The 17,494-nt window shown below is 40.8% G+C and overlaps 2 protein-coding genes across 3 annotated transcripts; one reads left to right on the top strand and one right to left on the bottom strand.

Annotated features, from left to right (window-relative positions):
• The first annotated feature begins 1,419 nt into the window (after window positions 1-1,419).
• trmt2a (tRNA methyltransferase 2A) lies at window positions 1,420-6,611 on the top strand. Its single transcript, XM_008417627.3, has 12 exons — window positions 1,420-1,571; window positions 1,942-2,572; window positions 2,685-2,793; window positions 3,045-3,226; window positions 3,378-3,492; window positions 3,574-3,689; window positions 3,770-3,881; window positions 4,671-4,793; window positions 4,986-5,061; window positions 5,132-5,248; window positions 5,340-5,436; window positions 6,268-6,611. The coding sequence occupies exons 2-12, from the start codon at window positions 1,953-1,955 to the stop codon at window positions 6,410-6,412; spliced, it is 1,812 nt and encodes a 603-aa protein (XP_008415849.1). The 5' UTR covers window positions 1,420-1,571; window positions 1,942-1,952; the 3' UTR covers window positions 6,413-6,611.
• A 38-nt stretch (window positions 6,612-6,649) lies between these two features.
• Window positions 6,650-17,283, bottom strand: dgcr8 (DGCR8 microprocessor complex subunit). 2 transcript variants are annotated; one of them, XM_081610483.1, is made up of 14 exons: window positions 17,147-17,283; window positions 15,834-16,836; window positions 15,389-15,620; window positions 14,051-14,193; window positions 12,809-13,121; window positions 12,529-12,726; window positions 12,316-12,417; window positions 11,800-11,898; window positions 10,900-10,982; window positions 10,720-10,820; window positions 9,828-9,934; window positions 9,578-9,705; window positions 9,350-9,463; window positions 6,650-8,315 (listed from the first exon to the last, which is right to left on the bottom strand). In XM_081610483.1, the coding sequence occupies exons 2-14, from the start codon at window positions 16,548-16,550 to the stop codon at window positions 8,232-8,234; spliced, it is 2,421 nt and encodes an 806-aa protein (XP_081466609.1). In that variant the 5' UTR covers window positions 16,551-16,836; window positions 17,147-17,283; the 3' UTR covers window positions 6,650-8,231. The 2 variants fall into 2 exon arrangements, with proteins under 2 accessions (XP_081466609.1, XP_008415851.1); XM_008417629.3 differs by having other exon boundaries at window positions 15,389-15,557.
• Window positions 17,284-17,494: the final 211 nt, after the last annotated feature.

The raw sequence follows: 17,494 nt of genomic DNA, 5'->3' as shown, positions 1-17,494 counted from the left end.
TAGGGTGAAGCAGGGGTGAAAGTAGTTTTAAATTCTTTGGGGTACTATGACAAAAGTATATATATATATTGCTTCTTTGTGTGCTTTGGAGTTTCTGTGCTGATAAATTTTTTTACGAAAGCGATAAAAACTGGGTAGCTCTTGAATTGCTACAATTCAAGAGCTACAATTCAAGAGCTACATTGCAGTCAGCCCACTGACTGCAATGTTGAGATGCCATGAGACCTAAATCCTGAACATCATGGCTTGGAGTGCATCCCAGTTTTCCATGTGTGGCATATAACCATTCATTTTAGCTTTTAAACTGGTTCTATTGATCCTGTGTCCAGTCAGAGGACACAGGGGTAATGTTTATGTCATTATATGCAAGTTACCGCTTGCGTTAGATGTGGTAGGGAGTGTCTAAAACACGACTGATTTAAGTCGTGTTTTAGTGAACAGTGAATCCATTGATTCTTTACAGCAGACAGCCGCTCCCCTCTCTTGCAGGTACTGCGTACCCCCGCTAAATCTTTTAGGGGTACGCAGTACCCTTCCGTACCCCCTTACTTTCACCCCTGGGGTGAAGTAATAATTAAAACGTCTCATCAACTCTTTGCACATAATTGACTACTTTCAGAAATTAAACTAATCAAAAACTATTTGTGACGACTTAAATACATTTTTTCTAGAAGTTGGATAATTTCTTCAGAGACTACAGCCATTCAAAGCAGCTATCAGTTTTGCCTTTAACAAAAAAGAAGAAGAAAATTAATTCAAATGGGTTTAAATACTCAGCAAACTGTTTGCATTTTCTAGTAGAACCTTTAACTTCTTACCTATTCCGAGTTTGGGATCTAAAGCACGTTTTACACACTTGGATGGCACACAAAAAGTAAAAGCTATAAAATCACTTCAATTTGAATTTTCTAATTTTACTATGTACTACGAAGTGACGGGTGGAGCCAGGAGACTGTTGGATTCAAAAACAATACTTAAATAACTTAGCATTGTCCTAAATCTTAAAATACCCCATCTTTTCTCAAATCATATTTGAGCATGTGCATTCAAGATTTTGTTCCTTGCTCCTCTTGGAGTGCTGTCAAATGAAGAGAGTAATTATATGACACAAAATTTGGGTGCTATCCTTTGCTGTAAGGTAAAAACCCAGTAGCAATAAAGTATGAAATAAATTGAATCTAGCGAGCGTTTTTTGTTTTTTTCTTTCAAAAATGATGGGAGATCTGCTCAAAATGTTGTCCTTGCCACTTTTAGTCATGAGATTATTTTTTTTCCCATTTTTCCCCTTGAAGCTTAGTTGTGCCGCTTTAGCGTCACATATGACTAGATTTACATATTTAAAAGTTCCTCTTTAGTCTTGTTAAAAATCAAATACACATGTTTTTGCAGTTCTCTTACGTCTTTCGCACAGGTCTCATTCTGCACAGCCTGTCTCTATCTTTGTCCGAATGCGAAAGCGACACTATCGCTTTAAGAAACTCACGGTTGACGCTGCACGTGGTTGGACCAACATGGCGACGCCCTGTTCAGCTTAGGTGGAAGAGAAATCGACGTTACATTGGCGTCTGGAGGTAAGGCGCGTGGAAAACATCCACTGAATATTAATGGGACTAAGTCTCTGTTGAGGTTGATGCCGTTAAACATGAGCTGGGAAGTTCTGAATGTACAGAAATGTTCTCCTCTGAACAATATGTAACTTCTATGTTTATCTAAACATTATAATCTAACTCAAGTGATGAAGATGTATTTAAGAACCTCGGACAACCAACACTCCTATTAGAAATCCTTATATTAACATTGGGCAACTGTGAAAAACTAAAAGGTTACTGCTACATTGAAGTTGGTGTGATTAATTTCATCTGCTAAAACTGATAAGCACCACTAGACTGTTTACAGTGTTTTTAACATGCATGTAAGTGCCTTATGATTGTATTATGACAGCCAAAAGAGTGATGGCGGATCTGAGTGGTGTTGCAGCACCAGAGGCTGCATCCTCAAAGGAAGAGAAACCTGGTGATGATCTCACTCAACTCTCCAAAACTGATGCCCCCAAGCCTGATCCTCCAGCTGAAGGCAGTGAGGCCACCTCCGACACCAACATGTACCGTTACATCAAAGAAGACCTCTTCACCTCAGAGATCTACAAAGTGGAGATCAGGAACCTGCCCAAGTTCGTCGGATTCAACGACCTGAAGAAGTTCCTGGCCAAGCACGGCCTGAACCCGCACAAGATCAAGCTCTTTGGCAAGCAAACGTTCGCCTTTGTTACTTTTAAGAACGAGGAGGAGCGCGACAAGGCCATGAAGATGGTGCACGGCATGCAGTGGAAGGGCCAAGTCCTGAGCGTCAGGCTGGCCAAACCCAAAGCGGACCCCATCCTGAGGAAAAGGAAGCAAGGGGAGGAAGAGGGGCAGCCGGCGTCCAAGAGAACAGAGAGGGGTGATGAGGAAGAAGAGGAGCCGCTCAGCGTTCAGATAGCCAACGCCGTGACTCCCCTGTGGAATGTGCCTTACGAGGAGCAGCTGAGGATCAAGGAGCAGGAGGTGGTGGAGATTCTGCAGAGACTGGCCAAGTAGGTGGCCCCATTCATCTGGATCCATATCAGATGAATTGTTTATTACTGACTTTTGCTTTCATGCTCTGTACGATTCACTGCGACTAACCCATCATGTTGTGGTCTTCAGGGAGATAGGCAGCACCAACAAGGCCATGTTGCCGTGGCTCTTTGCACAGAAAGGAAAATTCAACAAAATGTGTTGCCCTCTTGAAGCAATTCGACCTTCTCCAACGCAGGTAAATACCCCACATTCCAATATTTAACTATTTAAAAGACTGCGTAAGAATGGCTTGTTAGTGCCAGGAAGTAGCCTCATCTCTTAAACATTGGACTGTAGCTTAGGTTTGTAAAAGAGGATCAGCACTTCCTCCAGGTCTTTTAGAAATGAAGTGTTGGTGTTGAAATGTCTAATCCAGTAAGTATTCTCATTCAAAGAGTCTTGTACAATATGTAAACGTTTCTGCTTGTGTTTCTGGGTCTCGGTTAGACGGAGTACAGGAACAAGTGTGAGTTCCTCATCTCCGTGGGGGCTGACGGGGAGGATAAGACCATCGGCTTCCGCTTGGGGAAGTACAAAGGAGGCTCTTGCGCCGTGGTGGGACCGGCGGAGACCTGCCACGTGTCTGCCGAGGCCAAGAGGGTGGTCCACGAGTTCCAGAAGTTTATCAGGTGCTTCCACCGCTGAATACCACCGGCCGCCACAGGATGCTGTCTTTTCAAATTTTCCAAAAAAATGATTGTAGGAGTTCTTATTCCAAGCTTGGAAAATGTCAGTAGCTTGTTGATTCATGTATTTTTTTCTCTCTAATTCTGGAAACAGGACTACCAAGTACTCTGTGTACAGTCCTGAGACGTACGAAGGGCACTGGAAGCAGCTAACCGTACGCACTACGAGGACCAAGCAAGCTATGGCGATCATCTTCTTCAACCCGCAGGTGAAGATATATCGTCAGTTTAGCTGCATGTCATTTACTGTTGATTTCTTCCCTTGTGAAGTCCGTTCTATATTCTCACAGAAACTTGAAGAGGAGGAGCTCAGCGCCCTGAAGAACTCCATGAAGATGTATTTTCTCGAAGGAGAGGGTAAAGAGAGCGGCATTACCTCCCTGCACTTTGTCCGAGAGGGTCAAAGGTGAGGAAGATGAGCTTGAATCAGTCCCCAGAGTGATCTGGATAGCAGAGTTAATCGCCCGTTTTCGACTTTATTTGAAGGACATCTCCCAACCTAGAGGACCTGCCCTGCGAGCTCGTGGCTGGAGAGAGCTGCATTCACGAGGAGCTGCTCGGCCTAAAGTTCAGAATATCCCCGCACTCCTTCTTTCAGGCAAGCAGGAGATTTATGGCCACTTGTTAACACAATCTCCCTAGAAATAAAGTCAAATTGATCTTGTAAAAACCTCATTTAGGTTAGTGTTATGGAGTAATATCGATGACAGATACAGTGGTGGCCATGTTTATGGTCATGCATGGCAAATGTGTGCCAGACGCCTTAAATCCCCAGAACCAGAACCAAACACGGAGAAGCAGCGTTGAGTTTTTATGCTCCTCTAATCTGGAACAAACTTCCAGAAAACTGCAAAATTGCTGAAACAGAGTTCCTTTAAATCAAGGCTAAAACCTCCACTTTTTTAGAGTTCCCTTTGATTCATAATAACTGGAACACTGATCCAATATATTTGAGGGATATATTTTGATGATGGCATTTGACAAAATGTACTGTATTGTGTTTTCATGACGTAAAACTCTTTGATATGCCTTGTTGCTGAGATGTGCTATACAAATAAACTTGACTCAAAATAATTTATTTTATTGCAGTAGCACATCAGAGATTTTTTTCTTAATTCTCCAAGCAAGTCCACAGCATCACAGATCCTCCACCTTATGCATAATGTGTCTTTTCCCAGATATCAATCTCTTTTGTTTTACACAGGTATTCCTACAGAGTCTGATGTTGTTTTGCTCAGTCTCATTCTAGATCCAACACATTTATGTTTGTGATGGCAGAATTAGCATCATTCTCATACTTAACGGATGTGCACAAGGCGACTGTACACATATTTCATTCTTTTTGAGTAGTTGTACTTGAAGATGAGTGTTGTGTGTTTGTTTCCAGGTGAACACGGGGGCTGCCGAGGTGCTGTACTCGGCCGTGGGGGAATGGGCTCAGCTCGACAAAGACAGCACGGTGCTGGACGTTTGCTGTGGGACGGGAACCATCGGCCTCTCACTGGCTAAAGTGATTTTTGTGTTTTTTATGTAACGACAACAATCATGTAGGCAGTATAAACGTCTTCAGAATAAACTGGATTGTTCCTTAAGTGTATTAAGTTTGTCCAGGCTATATTGAACACATCCTACTGTTGAGGAAGATATCAGCAACTGCATGTTGAAGAAAGTTCATGGAGTTTCAAACCTTTTTGTTTTCTAGAGCGTTAAAAAGGTGATCGGCATCGAGCTCTGTCAGGAAGCGGTGGAGGACGCCAAAATGAACGCCAAGCTTAACGGTACGACAGCCGTTTCCTCACGCGGACACGAACATGAAGTCACGTTTTTATTTTTTCTTTGCGTGTGAAGATCTCAGTAATGTCGAGTTTCACTGCGGAAAAGCCGAGGACGTGTTCCCCAACATCCTGAACGCTCTGGTGTCCCCCAACGTCACGGCCATCGTGGATCCACCGAGGGCGGGCCTGCGTGAGTAGATAACCCGGACAAATGCGAAATGCGGTTGTTTTGAAGAGCGGTGATGAGTTTTTTTTTTTTTTCTTTTTTTTAAATTAACCAGACACCAAGGTCATCCTCGCCATCAGGAGAGCGGAACACCTGAAAAGGCTGGTTTACGTGGCATGCAATGCCAAGGCGGCCATGACCAACTTTATCGAGTGAGGACTTTTAGCTTGTTTCACCCATGAGAAAAATTATTTTCCATTTTAAATAGAAGCCTCACAGGGTTTTCTGAAGTGTTTAAAATAATATACCCAAATCAGCCATTCCAAATTAAAATTAAAGATAACACTTGGGAGACTCCCATCAGAAGTGTAACCATAGCAGCTGCTTTAGTTTCAGAAAACATTAAGATGCAACATAAAATAATTTGGAATTTTTTTTGTATCTTGCCAGCATTTTTTCTTTTCATTATAGAATATATGAACTTTTTGGAAATATAAATAAGGCTACAAACTTTTAGAAACTATAGATGCAGCCTTGGTAAAATGAAGCAAATTTAAAGGTTTTAGTAAAAAAAAAATTACAAAACTGGGGATTTATTTACACTTACTAAACTTGAACTTATTTTTAAATGTCTAAAATTATTATTTTTTAATTCAATTATAATAAACTTCTATATTTCACTCCAATTGAAATTTTTTTTATCTAGTGTAAAAGAAAATGTAGTCACATTTTATAAAAAAATTAAAAACCACCAACATATATTCTTTTTGGCACTACCAGAGTTCCCTACAATGCCTTATTGATGAAGGTTCCTGGTCACTAGCATCTGTCCCAGATATCATCTTGACTAGATGCCTGGATACCAAATGTATCTTTTAACAGGTTAAAATTTTGGATGGATTGGGGTTTTTTCTTGGGTCACTTTGGTTAGACCTTGGCATTTTTTTTTACCTAGCCCATGTCTAGATGGTGGTCAAGCTATCATAAAAGAAAAGCCTATGATTTCTCAAATTAATGGTCAATGTTTTTGTCTTCCTCCTCAGCTTGTGCAGAGCTCCCTCCAACAGAGTTCACGGCGCCCCATTCCGTCCGGTGCGAGCGATGGCCGTGGATCTGTTTCCACAGACCAAGCATGTGGAGATTCTTCTTCTGTTTGAAAGAGTGGACTACAACTCCCAGCAGACTTAGCATCGACCAGAAACAGATCAGCTAAACTTTAGTGCTTTCTATTCTCAAAATGTATACACACTTAACTCGCTTAGTAATTTTTTGCTCTATTTTTTTTGGTAACAAAACAAAGTCTTGAAAAGTTTTGGTTTGATACGCAGCATTTCTGGTAAAGAATTCGCACAAACTGTGTATATGAAGAATAAAGACAGTTCTCTACCTCTTCTGTGTGGCTGAATAAACCAAAGGGCCTCTAGATGTCAGTAAAGACATTTTTATTTTGCATAACAAACATCACTGAAGTCGAGTTCAGGTTGCAACACAGTTTCTAGGCAGCAACTTTTTCAAACATTTTATTGATACAACGCCACATAAAACCAGTATATTATTTCTCTCCTCACACCACGACTTGGTGAGTCAAGACACGTACAGATGAGGGGGAGGGGAAGAAAAAAAACAAAAAAAACATTCTTGAAGCAATCTACACAATCACAAGAGCATTGCTGAAACATATGCCTCCTAAAAGTTTTTATTTTTTTGTAGAAAAAGCACAGCAGTTTGTATTCATTTTTGCTCCAGCTCATGCCACAGTTAAGCCTCATTTTTATTTTTTTCCTGCAACATGTAGCTTTCTAGAAAATGCATAAGACTGGATGTAAGCTTTGGTATACACTGTTCCAACTTTTACAAGGCTGCCTTCAGAGTTTATTTTTACTATATAGCTAGCATGATTTACTGTGAGGATGATGGCAAACGTACAAAGTACACACCAATTAAGACAACTCTGAAAACCCGTCTCGACTCAAAACGTACCAAATGCCTAAGGAGTAAATGCCTTATCAAGTAAATGGGAGTTGGTCTTTCCACTTCCTGTTGAAGGGCTTTTTAGGTCCGACCTCTTTAGAGTCTAAGCCCTTCATGAAATGAATTAACTAAGGCAACGTGTAGCTGACTTTGTTTTTTTAAAATGGACCAAAAAAAAGGACAAAAGTCTGAAATTAGCAGTAGTGTAGATTAAAAAGCTAATTGTTAAAGAAATGTCAAAGCTAGCGGTACTTCCAACCCTGGGTCGGGTTTACTGCGACTGTAACTGTGTCCTACTCAAAACATCACGTCCCCACAAACGGTTATTCTCCGAACGACAGCGTGACGAGCGAAAAGTAAAATCCAATCAGACGAGAGTGCATGGTGACGGTTTTTCCCCAAACGGTCACTTCATGACGCATGTCATGCAAACGAACACGATGACTTTTCAGACTGATTAACAAAAATGGTACCCTTTTTTTTTTTTATTATTCCTCTATCCTTAAAATATAAATTTTAAGGATCCATAAACAAACTGTTTTTTCCAATTAATTGACTAGTATAAATACAAGCATTAGTAGTCCCTTTTGAAAACTTCAAGCACTAAAAAGAAACAAAAAACAAACCAAGTGCGAGCACTAAAAGATTGACTTTTAAAAATAACACTGACAGTAAAACCAATGTTTGGATTGGCTTTTTTTTTTTTTACAGTTAAAAGCATGCATTTCTCTTCTGATGTAATTCATATTCTTGTTGGTTAGGACGCATCTAGAGAGGTAGACTGTTTTTCTTTTTCCCCCCATATCTCTAGGCCCCGCTAAGTGCGCTCAGTCCTAATCCTCACACTCTTTCTTGCTCAACCTTTTCAGACGGAGCCGTGGGAAGCGAGCGGCGGCTCCGCCGGTCTGATCAGTGTGACGCTTACGCTCCTCGCCGGATGTCAAAGTGATGCGTTCTGTTGTGGACGCCATGATGCGGTGTGATGTTTGACAGTGACTGGGGTTTCAGTGCCGTGGTTCGTCAGTGATTCCGAGACTTAAACGTCGACAGTGCAGAGGGGCTCGCTGCCCGGCTGGGCCGACTCCATTATGGTCATCTTGGGCTTCTTCCTGGTTTCCTCCTGATGTGGAAAGAAGAGCAAGCAACCACAACGGATGACTAAACACATTTAGAATGGGACTAACGTTATAGAATCACAGCTATATGCCTTCAAATATAGGGGTCAGGGTTGAAACGATTAATCGTGACAAATTGATTATTCGAATGATCGTCAACTAGTTTAGTAATCGTTACACAGACTCAACAAAGACCGTTTGCAGAAAAAAAGTATATACGTTTTGCATTGTTTGTCTTAAAACATGTTTTGCCCAGAATTTCTCATGCCATAGTTTTAGCTTAACCTTGTTGATATTCACTAAAAGAATGCTGTTATGGCATTTAAGGCAAGTAAATAATTTGTTTAGTAAAGGAGTTTGTTTATTTTCATTAGTTTAAAGCATTTCTAACATTACTTTAAAAAGCTTAAGTGGTGAAATAAATAATCTGCCTATTTACTTAAAAATCAGATTAATCAATTAATCGTCAGATTAATCGATAGAATAATCCATTATTAGAATAATTACTAGCCCTGATAGAAATGGGGAATAATTGTACACTGTGAGGAGAGAATAAAATGTATTCCGATAGGAATTAGTAATTCTGTCATTAACTAGGAGAATATTGGCCAAATATATTTGATTAGAACTTCTTTTTGTTTTAAATTTGTTTTGTTTATAGAGAAATTGTGTTTCTGAAGCTCAGAAAGGAAGCAGGCTTTGATTCATGGTCAAAATAATTGCTAATAAAAAAAGATTTGTAGACACATTTCAATAAATGCAACCAATATTGTGATCAATTGCATAAAAAAAAAAATCCAAGGACTCCTGTACTACCATGTTTCTGCACTGTTTCTACATCCAGTTATGAAGCTGATCTAGAAAATATGGCCATGTTGGACAAAAAGGGTGTGTGTGTTCAGACTGCCTTCCTGTTGAGTCTGAGACTCAGGATCCAACAAAGCTACGATTATTTTCTTCTGCTCCGTACAGAGAAATACAGACCAGAAGAACTAAACACCAAACGTGTAGCAACACATCGGACGTCATCGACTCTCACCCTCTGAGCTGCCAGTTTCTTCATCTCCTCCTGTAGTTTGTTCAAGATGTGAAGGTTTGGCTTGTTCTTTTTGGCGTACTGCTGCAGCTCTATCACGCTCTTGTCTGAACTCTCCTGAGAAAAGATTGTTTTGTGCAAAATGATGCACAAAAGCCTTACGTGAGCCATGCATTCAGCTCTACACATCTGGAAAAAGTGGCAGAAACAGTGAGACATGCAGATCTTCACCTTTTTGACCATCTTGTTGCTTTCTCTGCCGTACATGCGCAGCAGCGAGCCCCAGTTCTTAACATGGGGGTGAAGCATCTGGAGGATCTTCTGGGACGCTAGTTGTTTGCCGACCCTCTTGTTTTTGCCTGGTTGGGAAAGAAAACCAAGCAACAAAACAATTCTTGAAAACTCTGCATGCGTGGTTCCGCAAGGTAAGGAAGGAAAAAAAGTCGTAGATTGACGAGACTTAGAATTTGGTTCTACTTACACCAGCCTCGCACCGTGTGTTTCCCACACGTCATGACATATTCGCTCTTCTGGTTCTTTCCTGGGATCACCTCAAATTTAATGCTGGTGTCCCCCATTCCATGGTTTCTGAGACAAAAAAACATTTATTTATCGAGGTCATTTTTAACCTTGCCACACACAAGTAAAAAAAAAAAATGCTGAAAAAACATAAAAAAGCAACAAAGAGATTGCACTAGTATAGAAAGAGATACATATTTACATTTCTATCAATGGCAAGAACACAAAGTGTAGACCGAGAAAGAGCTAACCTATAATACAATCACTTTTTCTTTTTATACATACAGCACCGTCAGTCAAAATAGCCGGACCTTTCCTGTACAATTTGTGAAAACATCTCCAAGGAATTCCAGCCAAGTCTAATCAACATAATCAAACCTTACTGCACTTGTTTAACAATTATTTCTAATATCTGTCCTGACCTTTATTAAAGTAAAAACAGAAAAAACCCTCTAGGCTTTCTCAGTGCTACTCTGAGCTCTACTGAATTATAACATTTTAAAGTACGCAATGCAAGAAATATTTCATTAGTTGGATGAAAATCGGACACAGATACATATTGTCACCTTCCTAAACATCTTTTAGAAAGAGAGAGGTGGTGATTTCATTTAACCTTTTTTTTTTTGACAAAAAAAAAAAAAAGATTCGTCGATTATTTTTGGAGGAAAGTGATATGAAACCTGTCAGTCACACTGGAATACGGTTGGTGTTACTGAAAAAGTTCCTAATCAAGGACAAGAACTCTTTTTAGCCGCTAGCCTTATAGATGTTCTTGACAGTAACAGACCCCCATATAAACCGTTTTCCTCCCAGTAACCTGGAAAAAAATAAAATAAAACAACAATCTAATTTACCTTTTAAGGCACTCATGAAGAATCTGATATGGCGAAAGTAGACCTGCTTTGTTGGTCAGCTCGTACACTCGTGAGTCTTCTATACTGATATGATTAAAATACTGCAGGACAAAACAGCAGAGGAGAGAAAGTTATTTCTGTGGTAACGATTCAAAGGTTCCCAAAGTGGGTGCGGCGTACCTCCAGCTCGTCGCCCTCGACGGGTTTCTCCTCGGAGGTCTGCTTCACAAAGTCAGGGATGAGGATTTCCAGTGTGGCTCGGGCTGAAGGGAGTAACAAGCGAGTTCAGTTCTGTTACACGTTAGCTAGCAAAAGCCCTCGTTGGCATGCTGTCATTTTATCTCGTTCCACTGTGCAACGTTAATATGCAAACACATGGAAGTGAAAAAATTAAAAATTAAACAGGGTTCCATCACAGTTTCTTTAAAAAAAAAAAACAATAAAGAATTATTTTCCAGGTTCACATTTCTATTTTGTTTCCTTGCATCTTTTAAACTTGTCTGTTGAATAAGGATTGCTAGGCTTAATAAATTTTTTAACAAAATAAAAAAAAAGGGAAGAAGAAGCAGCAGATAACACTTTTTGTGTTATTCATTCCCCTGATTTCATTTGAAGTTCATCAGTTCATCCTACAAAATTAATCCCAAAGTTGTGAAATGTCCCTTTCTTTGATTCTTGAATGCACATGCACTCAGTCCGGATAAACTGTTACAAAATAAAAGACTAAAAACATCATTTAAATATAAAAGTATTTATATTTGGGGCTGGACATTTATTTTATCGTTTATTGAGATAATTTTCTTTTCACAATAAGATTTTGATTCATTACTGTCACAATAAATTCCAATTGATAATATCTGAAACTGTCCATATTGTCAGATTACGGTATGTTAACCATTTTTCTTCGCTGTTCGTTCAATATAGTTAATGTCAATAGATATCAATTTGAAAATATGATAAAATGCAGGTACCGTGTGCATTTTAGCATTACACATTATAGTGTTTTTTTTAATGCGACTGGCATCTAGCAGCAGATCCATATAAAATGTGCAAAAGCTGCAAATGAAAAGGTAAAATTACCAGCTTTGTTTTTGGCAAGTTTTTTACTGCTCGCAGTTCCCGTGCCGTAAGTGACTCCGTCTATAATGACCGAAGCACCAAAGGGTTCACTTGAGTTCTCTGAAGGGAACAAAAACAGTCTGCTGTGAGTTTTCACACAAGTCATATAAAACAACACCAGAAAACTAAAAACTGAACTACTACTACTGCTACTTTATTTATAAAGCATTTTAAGACAACAGCAGCTGCAAGAAAGTGCTGTAAAATCATTCAAAAAACATGGAAAGGACAAAAAAGAATAAAAAAATAGACAATAGAGCAGAACTAAATACTTCCGTGGTGACAAGGTAATACATTTTCAGTTTGAATATTTAGATTGAATTAGTCAAATAAATTGAGGAGACATGTTAGCGTTAGCATTAGCTCACATGCAAATCTAGGAAAAGTCCATATTGGATGCTGCTAAAAGGTTCATATTACAGGTTAGTAAAACCTTCAAATTCCTCCAGTAACTTCAGTCACTACTAAACAACTTACCACAATCAAAAAAGTTGTAAACAGGCCGAACCTTCAGGACCCGCTGCATGTATTCATGCAAGATGCAAACTTCAGACTTCCCATTAGGATTGATGACAAACTCTGAGGAGGGGGGGGGGGGGGGGAAATATATATATATAAATATTTTCAAGGATAACTTCCTGACTGTGACAGAACCTCCAGGCGTGCGCCGCGTGACTCCGGACTCGTTACCCTTCTTAGTGGGAGCGTCCTGGACCGACAGGGTGATGAGCTTCTGGTTGGCGGGAAGGATCGGCCTCTCTGACTCCGCCTGCTTCCTCTTCATGTCTCTGTTGAACTGCCGCCGCTCGGCCCAGGTGCGGAACTTCTTGACGGTGACTTGTTCGAAGTCAAAGCATTTTTCCAGGTACAGACGGAATTCTTCAAGTTCTGCGAGGGATTTTTTTTAATAGGAGATATCCTGTTTCATATCAAAAACAGAGTCCCGTCCGCTTAACATCAAACTCCTTACCTACGGATTCGTCCTTGCACACCTCCACCTTGGCCTTGACCTGCCCTAAGGCGCCTTGAGCCGTGTCGTACGCCTGCACCTCTTTGCTCTGCGTGCCGCTCTCGTCCACGCTCTCTCTGTCTTGGCTGTTTTCGCCGACGGTGGACGAAGGGTGTTCCTCCTGGTCCTCCGCCGACTTGTCCTCCTTCCCCATGTCGCTGGCCTTCGCAGCAGCCTCGTTAGAGTTTACCTCCCCGTTGAGCTCCCTCTCCTCCTGGTCCTTCATTTTCTTGTAGTGTAAGCAGGGGATGCTGCTAGTCGGCGGGTCGTGTTTCTGAACGAGAAGCCACGAGAGTTCAGAAGCGGGCTTCGACACCCGGATTACGTCTCGGGTTTGTCAATTAAATCTTCTAACCGAGAATATCGCCTTCGACACGCGTACTGGCTGTGTTTCTACTGACCGTAAAAAAAATGTTTAAAAAATTGCGCAAATTGAAGTTACCAAAAATAAATCTGCTCGATGGAAACACGGAAATTTCGACAGAGTTTTTCAGTAAAAAGTTTTTCTGTGCTAGGATGAGGGTAGCGCTTCTTCCTGGCTCTATGGAAATCGCCGTATTTGGATGTTGCAGAACTGAACATCCAGTTTTCAATCTGATTCAACTTCCAAATTGAAACTCACGATTTAGAAAGTCTTTGTTTTCACGGAATGTTCTACCCATTAAAGGATGGACGTGCTGGGACACACTGCCTGTCGCCAAAAGAGAGAGCTCCTCCAATCAGCTTAAAGATTGGAGCTTAGTAATAAGCTATGGGCACCTATGAGGAATTCGATGTTTAATTTCAGAGGCAGACGTAGTTTTGTAAACTTTTTTCCTGCTATATACAGTTCTTATTTTTTAAATGTATTAATGTATCAGTAGATGGAAATGAGCACTTTTCTAAATCCGGTATATTTTTGGTAACATTGTATGTTCTTTAAGCGCCGTCACATTTAAATAAATTGATCACTTCTTGCGGAAAAGACAAAGAAGACTACAGGAAGTGGACGGAGGATGACGGTGTGGCATGTTTTTTAATTAGTTACTGTGTGAACAAACTTATCCATGTGTGATTTTAACTGTTTCTCTTTTTATTGTAAATATGGCAAATTGTGTGGGTTTCACCCCTCCCCCCCAAATTAGCGGAATATCAACAAATTTTACGCTAATTTGTAATGGAAACACAGCTATTGTTAAGACACGAGCCTTTGCTGCAGCTCACCCTGATGCTGCCTGTTCCCAGGAAGTAGGGCCTGGACCAGGTGACCACTCGGGTCTCTCTGTGCAGGTAGACTGGAATGCCTGAATTATGGAATGTCATGATCCAACCGTCGGGAAGAGGCTCGGTTGGTGGACGGCCTCGACCTGTCACACGAAAAAAAAACAAAAAACATTAACATAGGGTTAATGCTGCTGTGTGCCAGATGATAAGCAGATCATGAGCTGAAGACACTTAAAAGAAATTAAACTTGTAAAAAGATCAGATACAGAAAATTTGTTTTTTTATGATGCTATACTTTACTATTGTGTGCAGTACTTTTTATTTGTAGGATCGACACCTGCATACATGTGACTTTATTTATGCATGTCATAAAAATCTTTATACAACATCTCCACAGCAACCATTTTCTTGACAACCAGTATAAAAAAACCAAAACAAAATATTTACAGCATTTGTTTGCACACCTGCTGAACACAGAAAAAATATCTTTAAATTAAAGATGCACAGATCAATCGGTTTGTATTGTTTGATATTTTTCGATAAAATAAGATTGAAACATTGAATCTGCATTGTGATCAGCATCTGAAAAAAACACAAACAAAACTGAAGCTATAATCGTTGGACCTAAAGAGAAACAATCCAGAGTCAGCACACAGCTTGAGTTATTAAGGATAAAAACTAGTGATCAGGTTTGAAATCAAGGTGCAGTGATGAACTCTGACCGGAACCTTCAGAGACACATAAAGACAATTACAAAGTCAGCCTTCTATCGCTTGAAGAACATTTTGAGTATTAAAGGAATGTCACAATAACAAATTTTGCTGGACAATAAATTGTACCAGAAGTTATTGCGATGATAATATTGTTGTTTTGAGATCATTTTTAGGTAACATGATGCACTTCAATTCCAATGAACACTTAACACTGGAAATGGAAGACATTTTAAATATCCAAAGTAAAGAAACAATACAACAGAAACAACAAATAGAACGAATCATGAAGTCTCTGGAAACAAAACTGTCCTTCCAAAAAAAGGGACTGGTTGAGATCAAAGCATCAGACAGAAGACTTTTGTCCTAAAGTTTAAATGCGATTAACTGATTTATTTCGACAGGCCCAGGACTAATGTCCCAACAAGATCTAGAGGAACTAATTTATGCATCTATCATCAGTCTGATTACTGCAACAGTGTCTTCACAGGTCTTACTTAATACCAGCTACAATATGAACGTTAAACACATCTTTAGTAGGGGTGCAAAGAAAATGATATCTGTTACTGAAACATAAAAGACAGAGCCCAACAGACCAGACACCAGTCAGAACGAGTCCACCACTCACTTTTCAGCACAGTCTTGATTTTGGTCACCATCGGCTGCACCCCCCCTTCGCCTTCTCCGTCAGACTGGTGATCGCTGTCCCCGGCATACTTGTCCTCCGTTAGGCGCATCTTTTTTGGGACTGGCATGCCCTCTTCCAGAAGAGCATCCACATCGTTATCGAAGCCCTCCTGGAAGAGGAAGCGGTTAGGATCGGCAAACGGAAACGGCTCGGAAATACAGTCTTGCTTCCTCTTGGAGAAGAACAGACCAAACCACAGCAGACACAAAGACTCATGAGGGTGTATAAAAAAGATAACACCAAAGGACATTCTCTAAATTGAATAATTTATGCACAATCTTGCAAGGTGTGAGAAGAATTGGTGAGAAGAATTTATCTTTTTTTTTTTCTAACTATCTTTTAAAAGCGGCTGAACTCTAGGCAACAAAAATGAGCTCAGACGTACCTCATAGGCGTAGGCCGACGCCTCGTCCTGCACCTCCTCCTGCTGAACTATGGCGTCAGATTTAAAGCCGCCCTGCTCCCCATCATCCCGGTCCAGGAGGTTCTCGTAGTAGTCCTCCAACTCATCCAAGACGGCAAACTCTACCTTATTCTCCAGGTCTACCTCGCTGTCCTCCGACTTCCCTCCTGCTGCGTCCCCAGTTCCACTGCTACCCTCAGCGTCCTCCAGCAAGTTCGTCATGTTTTCCACTTCACCATTCAGACAAGCTAAGCCATCTTCACTTCCTGCCTCCTGACCCTCACCTGTGTATAAAACCTTCCTGTCTTTGCCGCTGCTAACGTTACTGGTACTGCTGCTGCTGCTGCTGTTTTCAGAGAAGCTTACCCTGATCTTAACATTTCTTAGCTGCTTCAGGTCCGGCAAAAACTTGGTGACCTGAGGAGCGTGGCGGGCCGTTCTGGGGCACTGTGGGTTGGGACTGGCCTCACTGGAAAGGTGGCTACAGAAAATCAGAGAGCTCTCGCTCATGCACTCCTGCGTCTTTGCTTCCCCATCCCCCGGGGTGTATGTGTGTCCATCACCACCAGAGCTAACGTCCATTACCTCTGCGTCACTGGACGTTTGCAGGGGAGGTGGTGGAGGTGCTCTGCACTGGTCTAGGCTAAAATCATCAGGTGGCTCCAAGGGGAGAGGGGGGAGAACGTCGTCTGTATCCATTGTTTAAAAATAAACTATTTTTACGTTTTCTTTTTTTGTGTGTGTGGTTTAGTTAAAACCTAAATCTAATATTAGCTGACAACTATGAAGAAATCTTTACAAATTTCCAATGCAGAAGATCATCCCTGTATAGGCCACGTATCAGATGCTGAATATGCTAAGCTGACTACATTGCTCTTTTCATTAATGTAGACAGCCTTCAGAATCACTGTCTCAATTATTGGAAATCACAATGCATTCAGCTTATTTTGGAACAGAGGCACTGATCATTCTCCGCTGCGGACATCTAGGAGATAAAAGGGGGGAAATGACCACAGAGAATAGGTATCAGATTAAAATACATTCAGGACCAACTTTGTCGTCTGTTCGCACGGCAACTTCACAAACGGCCACCAAAATTACAAAAACGAGTAAAAGACACAAACTCGTGGAAGCCTAAAATGGAGAGTGAGCATCCCTTCAGTCTGGAGTTGCACATTCGGCCTATACGATAGCGATATTCACGATGCTAAAGTGCTAACGAGCAAACACAGACGCATGAAAACACTGCTTTCAAATCAGTAAACGGCTTAGTAAAACGCCGAGGAAGTACTCACTGAGAGATATACGAAATGAATCTCTTCACAGGGTTCCACAACCTTTTAAAATGATCTTATTTTCCAACTGCTGCCATTCGGCTCCAGCAGCAGCACCGCCATCTTGAGGGAAAACACAACGGGCAATCTTTACACGCCCCGCCCACTAGCACCGGCTTTTTGATGATTGATTGGTCGTCGGGCCAAACCCTGCCTTTTCCCGCTGTTACGTAGATTCAGGATCCAGCCAATGAACAAGTTCTTCATGTTAAACTATGGTCTCAAACTAATATAGGTACCTTCAGAGCTTACAGAAGTTTTAGGTTTCACAATTGTTTATTTTTTATTATTATATTTAAATATTTACTC

This window comes from Poecilia reticulata, chromosome 9 (assembly GCF_904066995.2).
Source record: "Poecilia reticulata chromosome 9, P_reticulata-male-v2, whole genome shotgun sequence".
Classification (NCBI taxonomy): domain Eukaryota; kingdom Metazoa; phylum Chordata; class Actinopteri; order Cyprinodontiformes; family Poeciliidae; genus Poecilia; species Poecilia reticulata.
The sequence above is the reverse complement of the archived record's forward strand: the minus strand, read 5'-3'. Positions and strand labels throughout refer to the sequence as shown.

Bases quoted from the DNA above. Each gene is read 5' to 3' on its own strand.
- trmt2a (XM_008417627.3), top strand. From the start codon at position 1,953: ATGGCGGATCTGAGTGGTGTTGCAGCACCAGAGGCTGCATCCTCAAAG. The intron at 2,573-2,684 runs GTAGGTGGCCCC...TGTGGTCTTCAG, and splicing joins ATTCTGCAGAGACTGGCCAA to GGAGATAGGCAGCACCAACA. The intron at 3,690-3,769 runs GTGAGGAAGATG...CTTTATTTGAAG, and splicing joins TTTGTCCGAGAGGGTCAAAG to GACATCTCCCAACCTAGAGG.
- dgcr8 (XM_081610483.1), bottom strand. From the start codon at position 16,550: ATGGATACAGACGACGTTCTCCCCCCTCTCCCCTTGGAGCCACCTGAT. The intron at 13,122-14,050 runs GTGAGCTGCAGC...CTTCTCGTTCAG, and splicing joins TGGGAACAGGCAGCATCAGG to AAACACGACCCGCCGACTAG. The intron at 10,821-10,899 runs GTACGCCGCACC...TTTGTCCTGCAG, and splicing joins TCGAGGGCGACGAGCTGGAG to TATTTTAATCATATCAGTAT.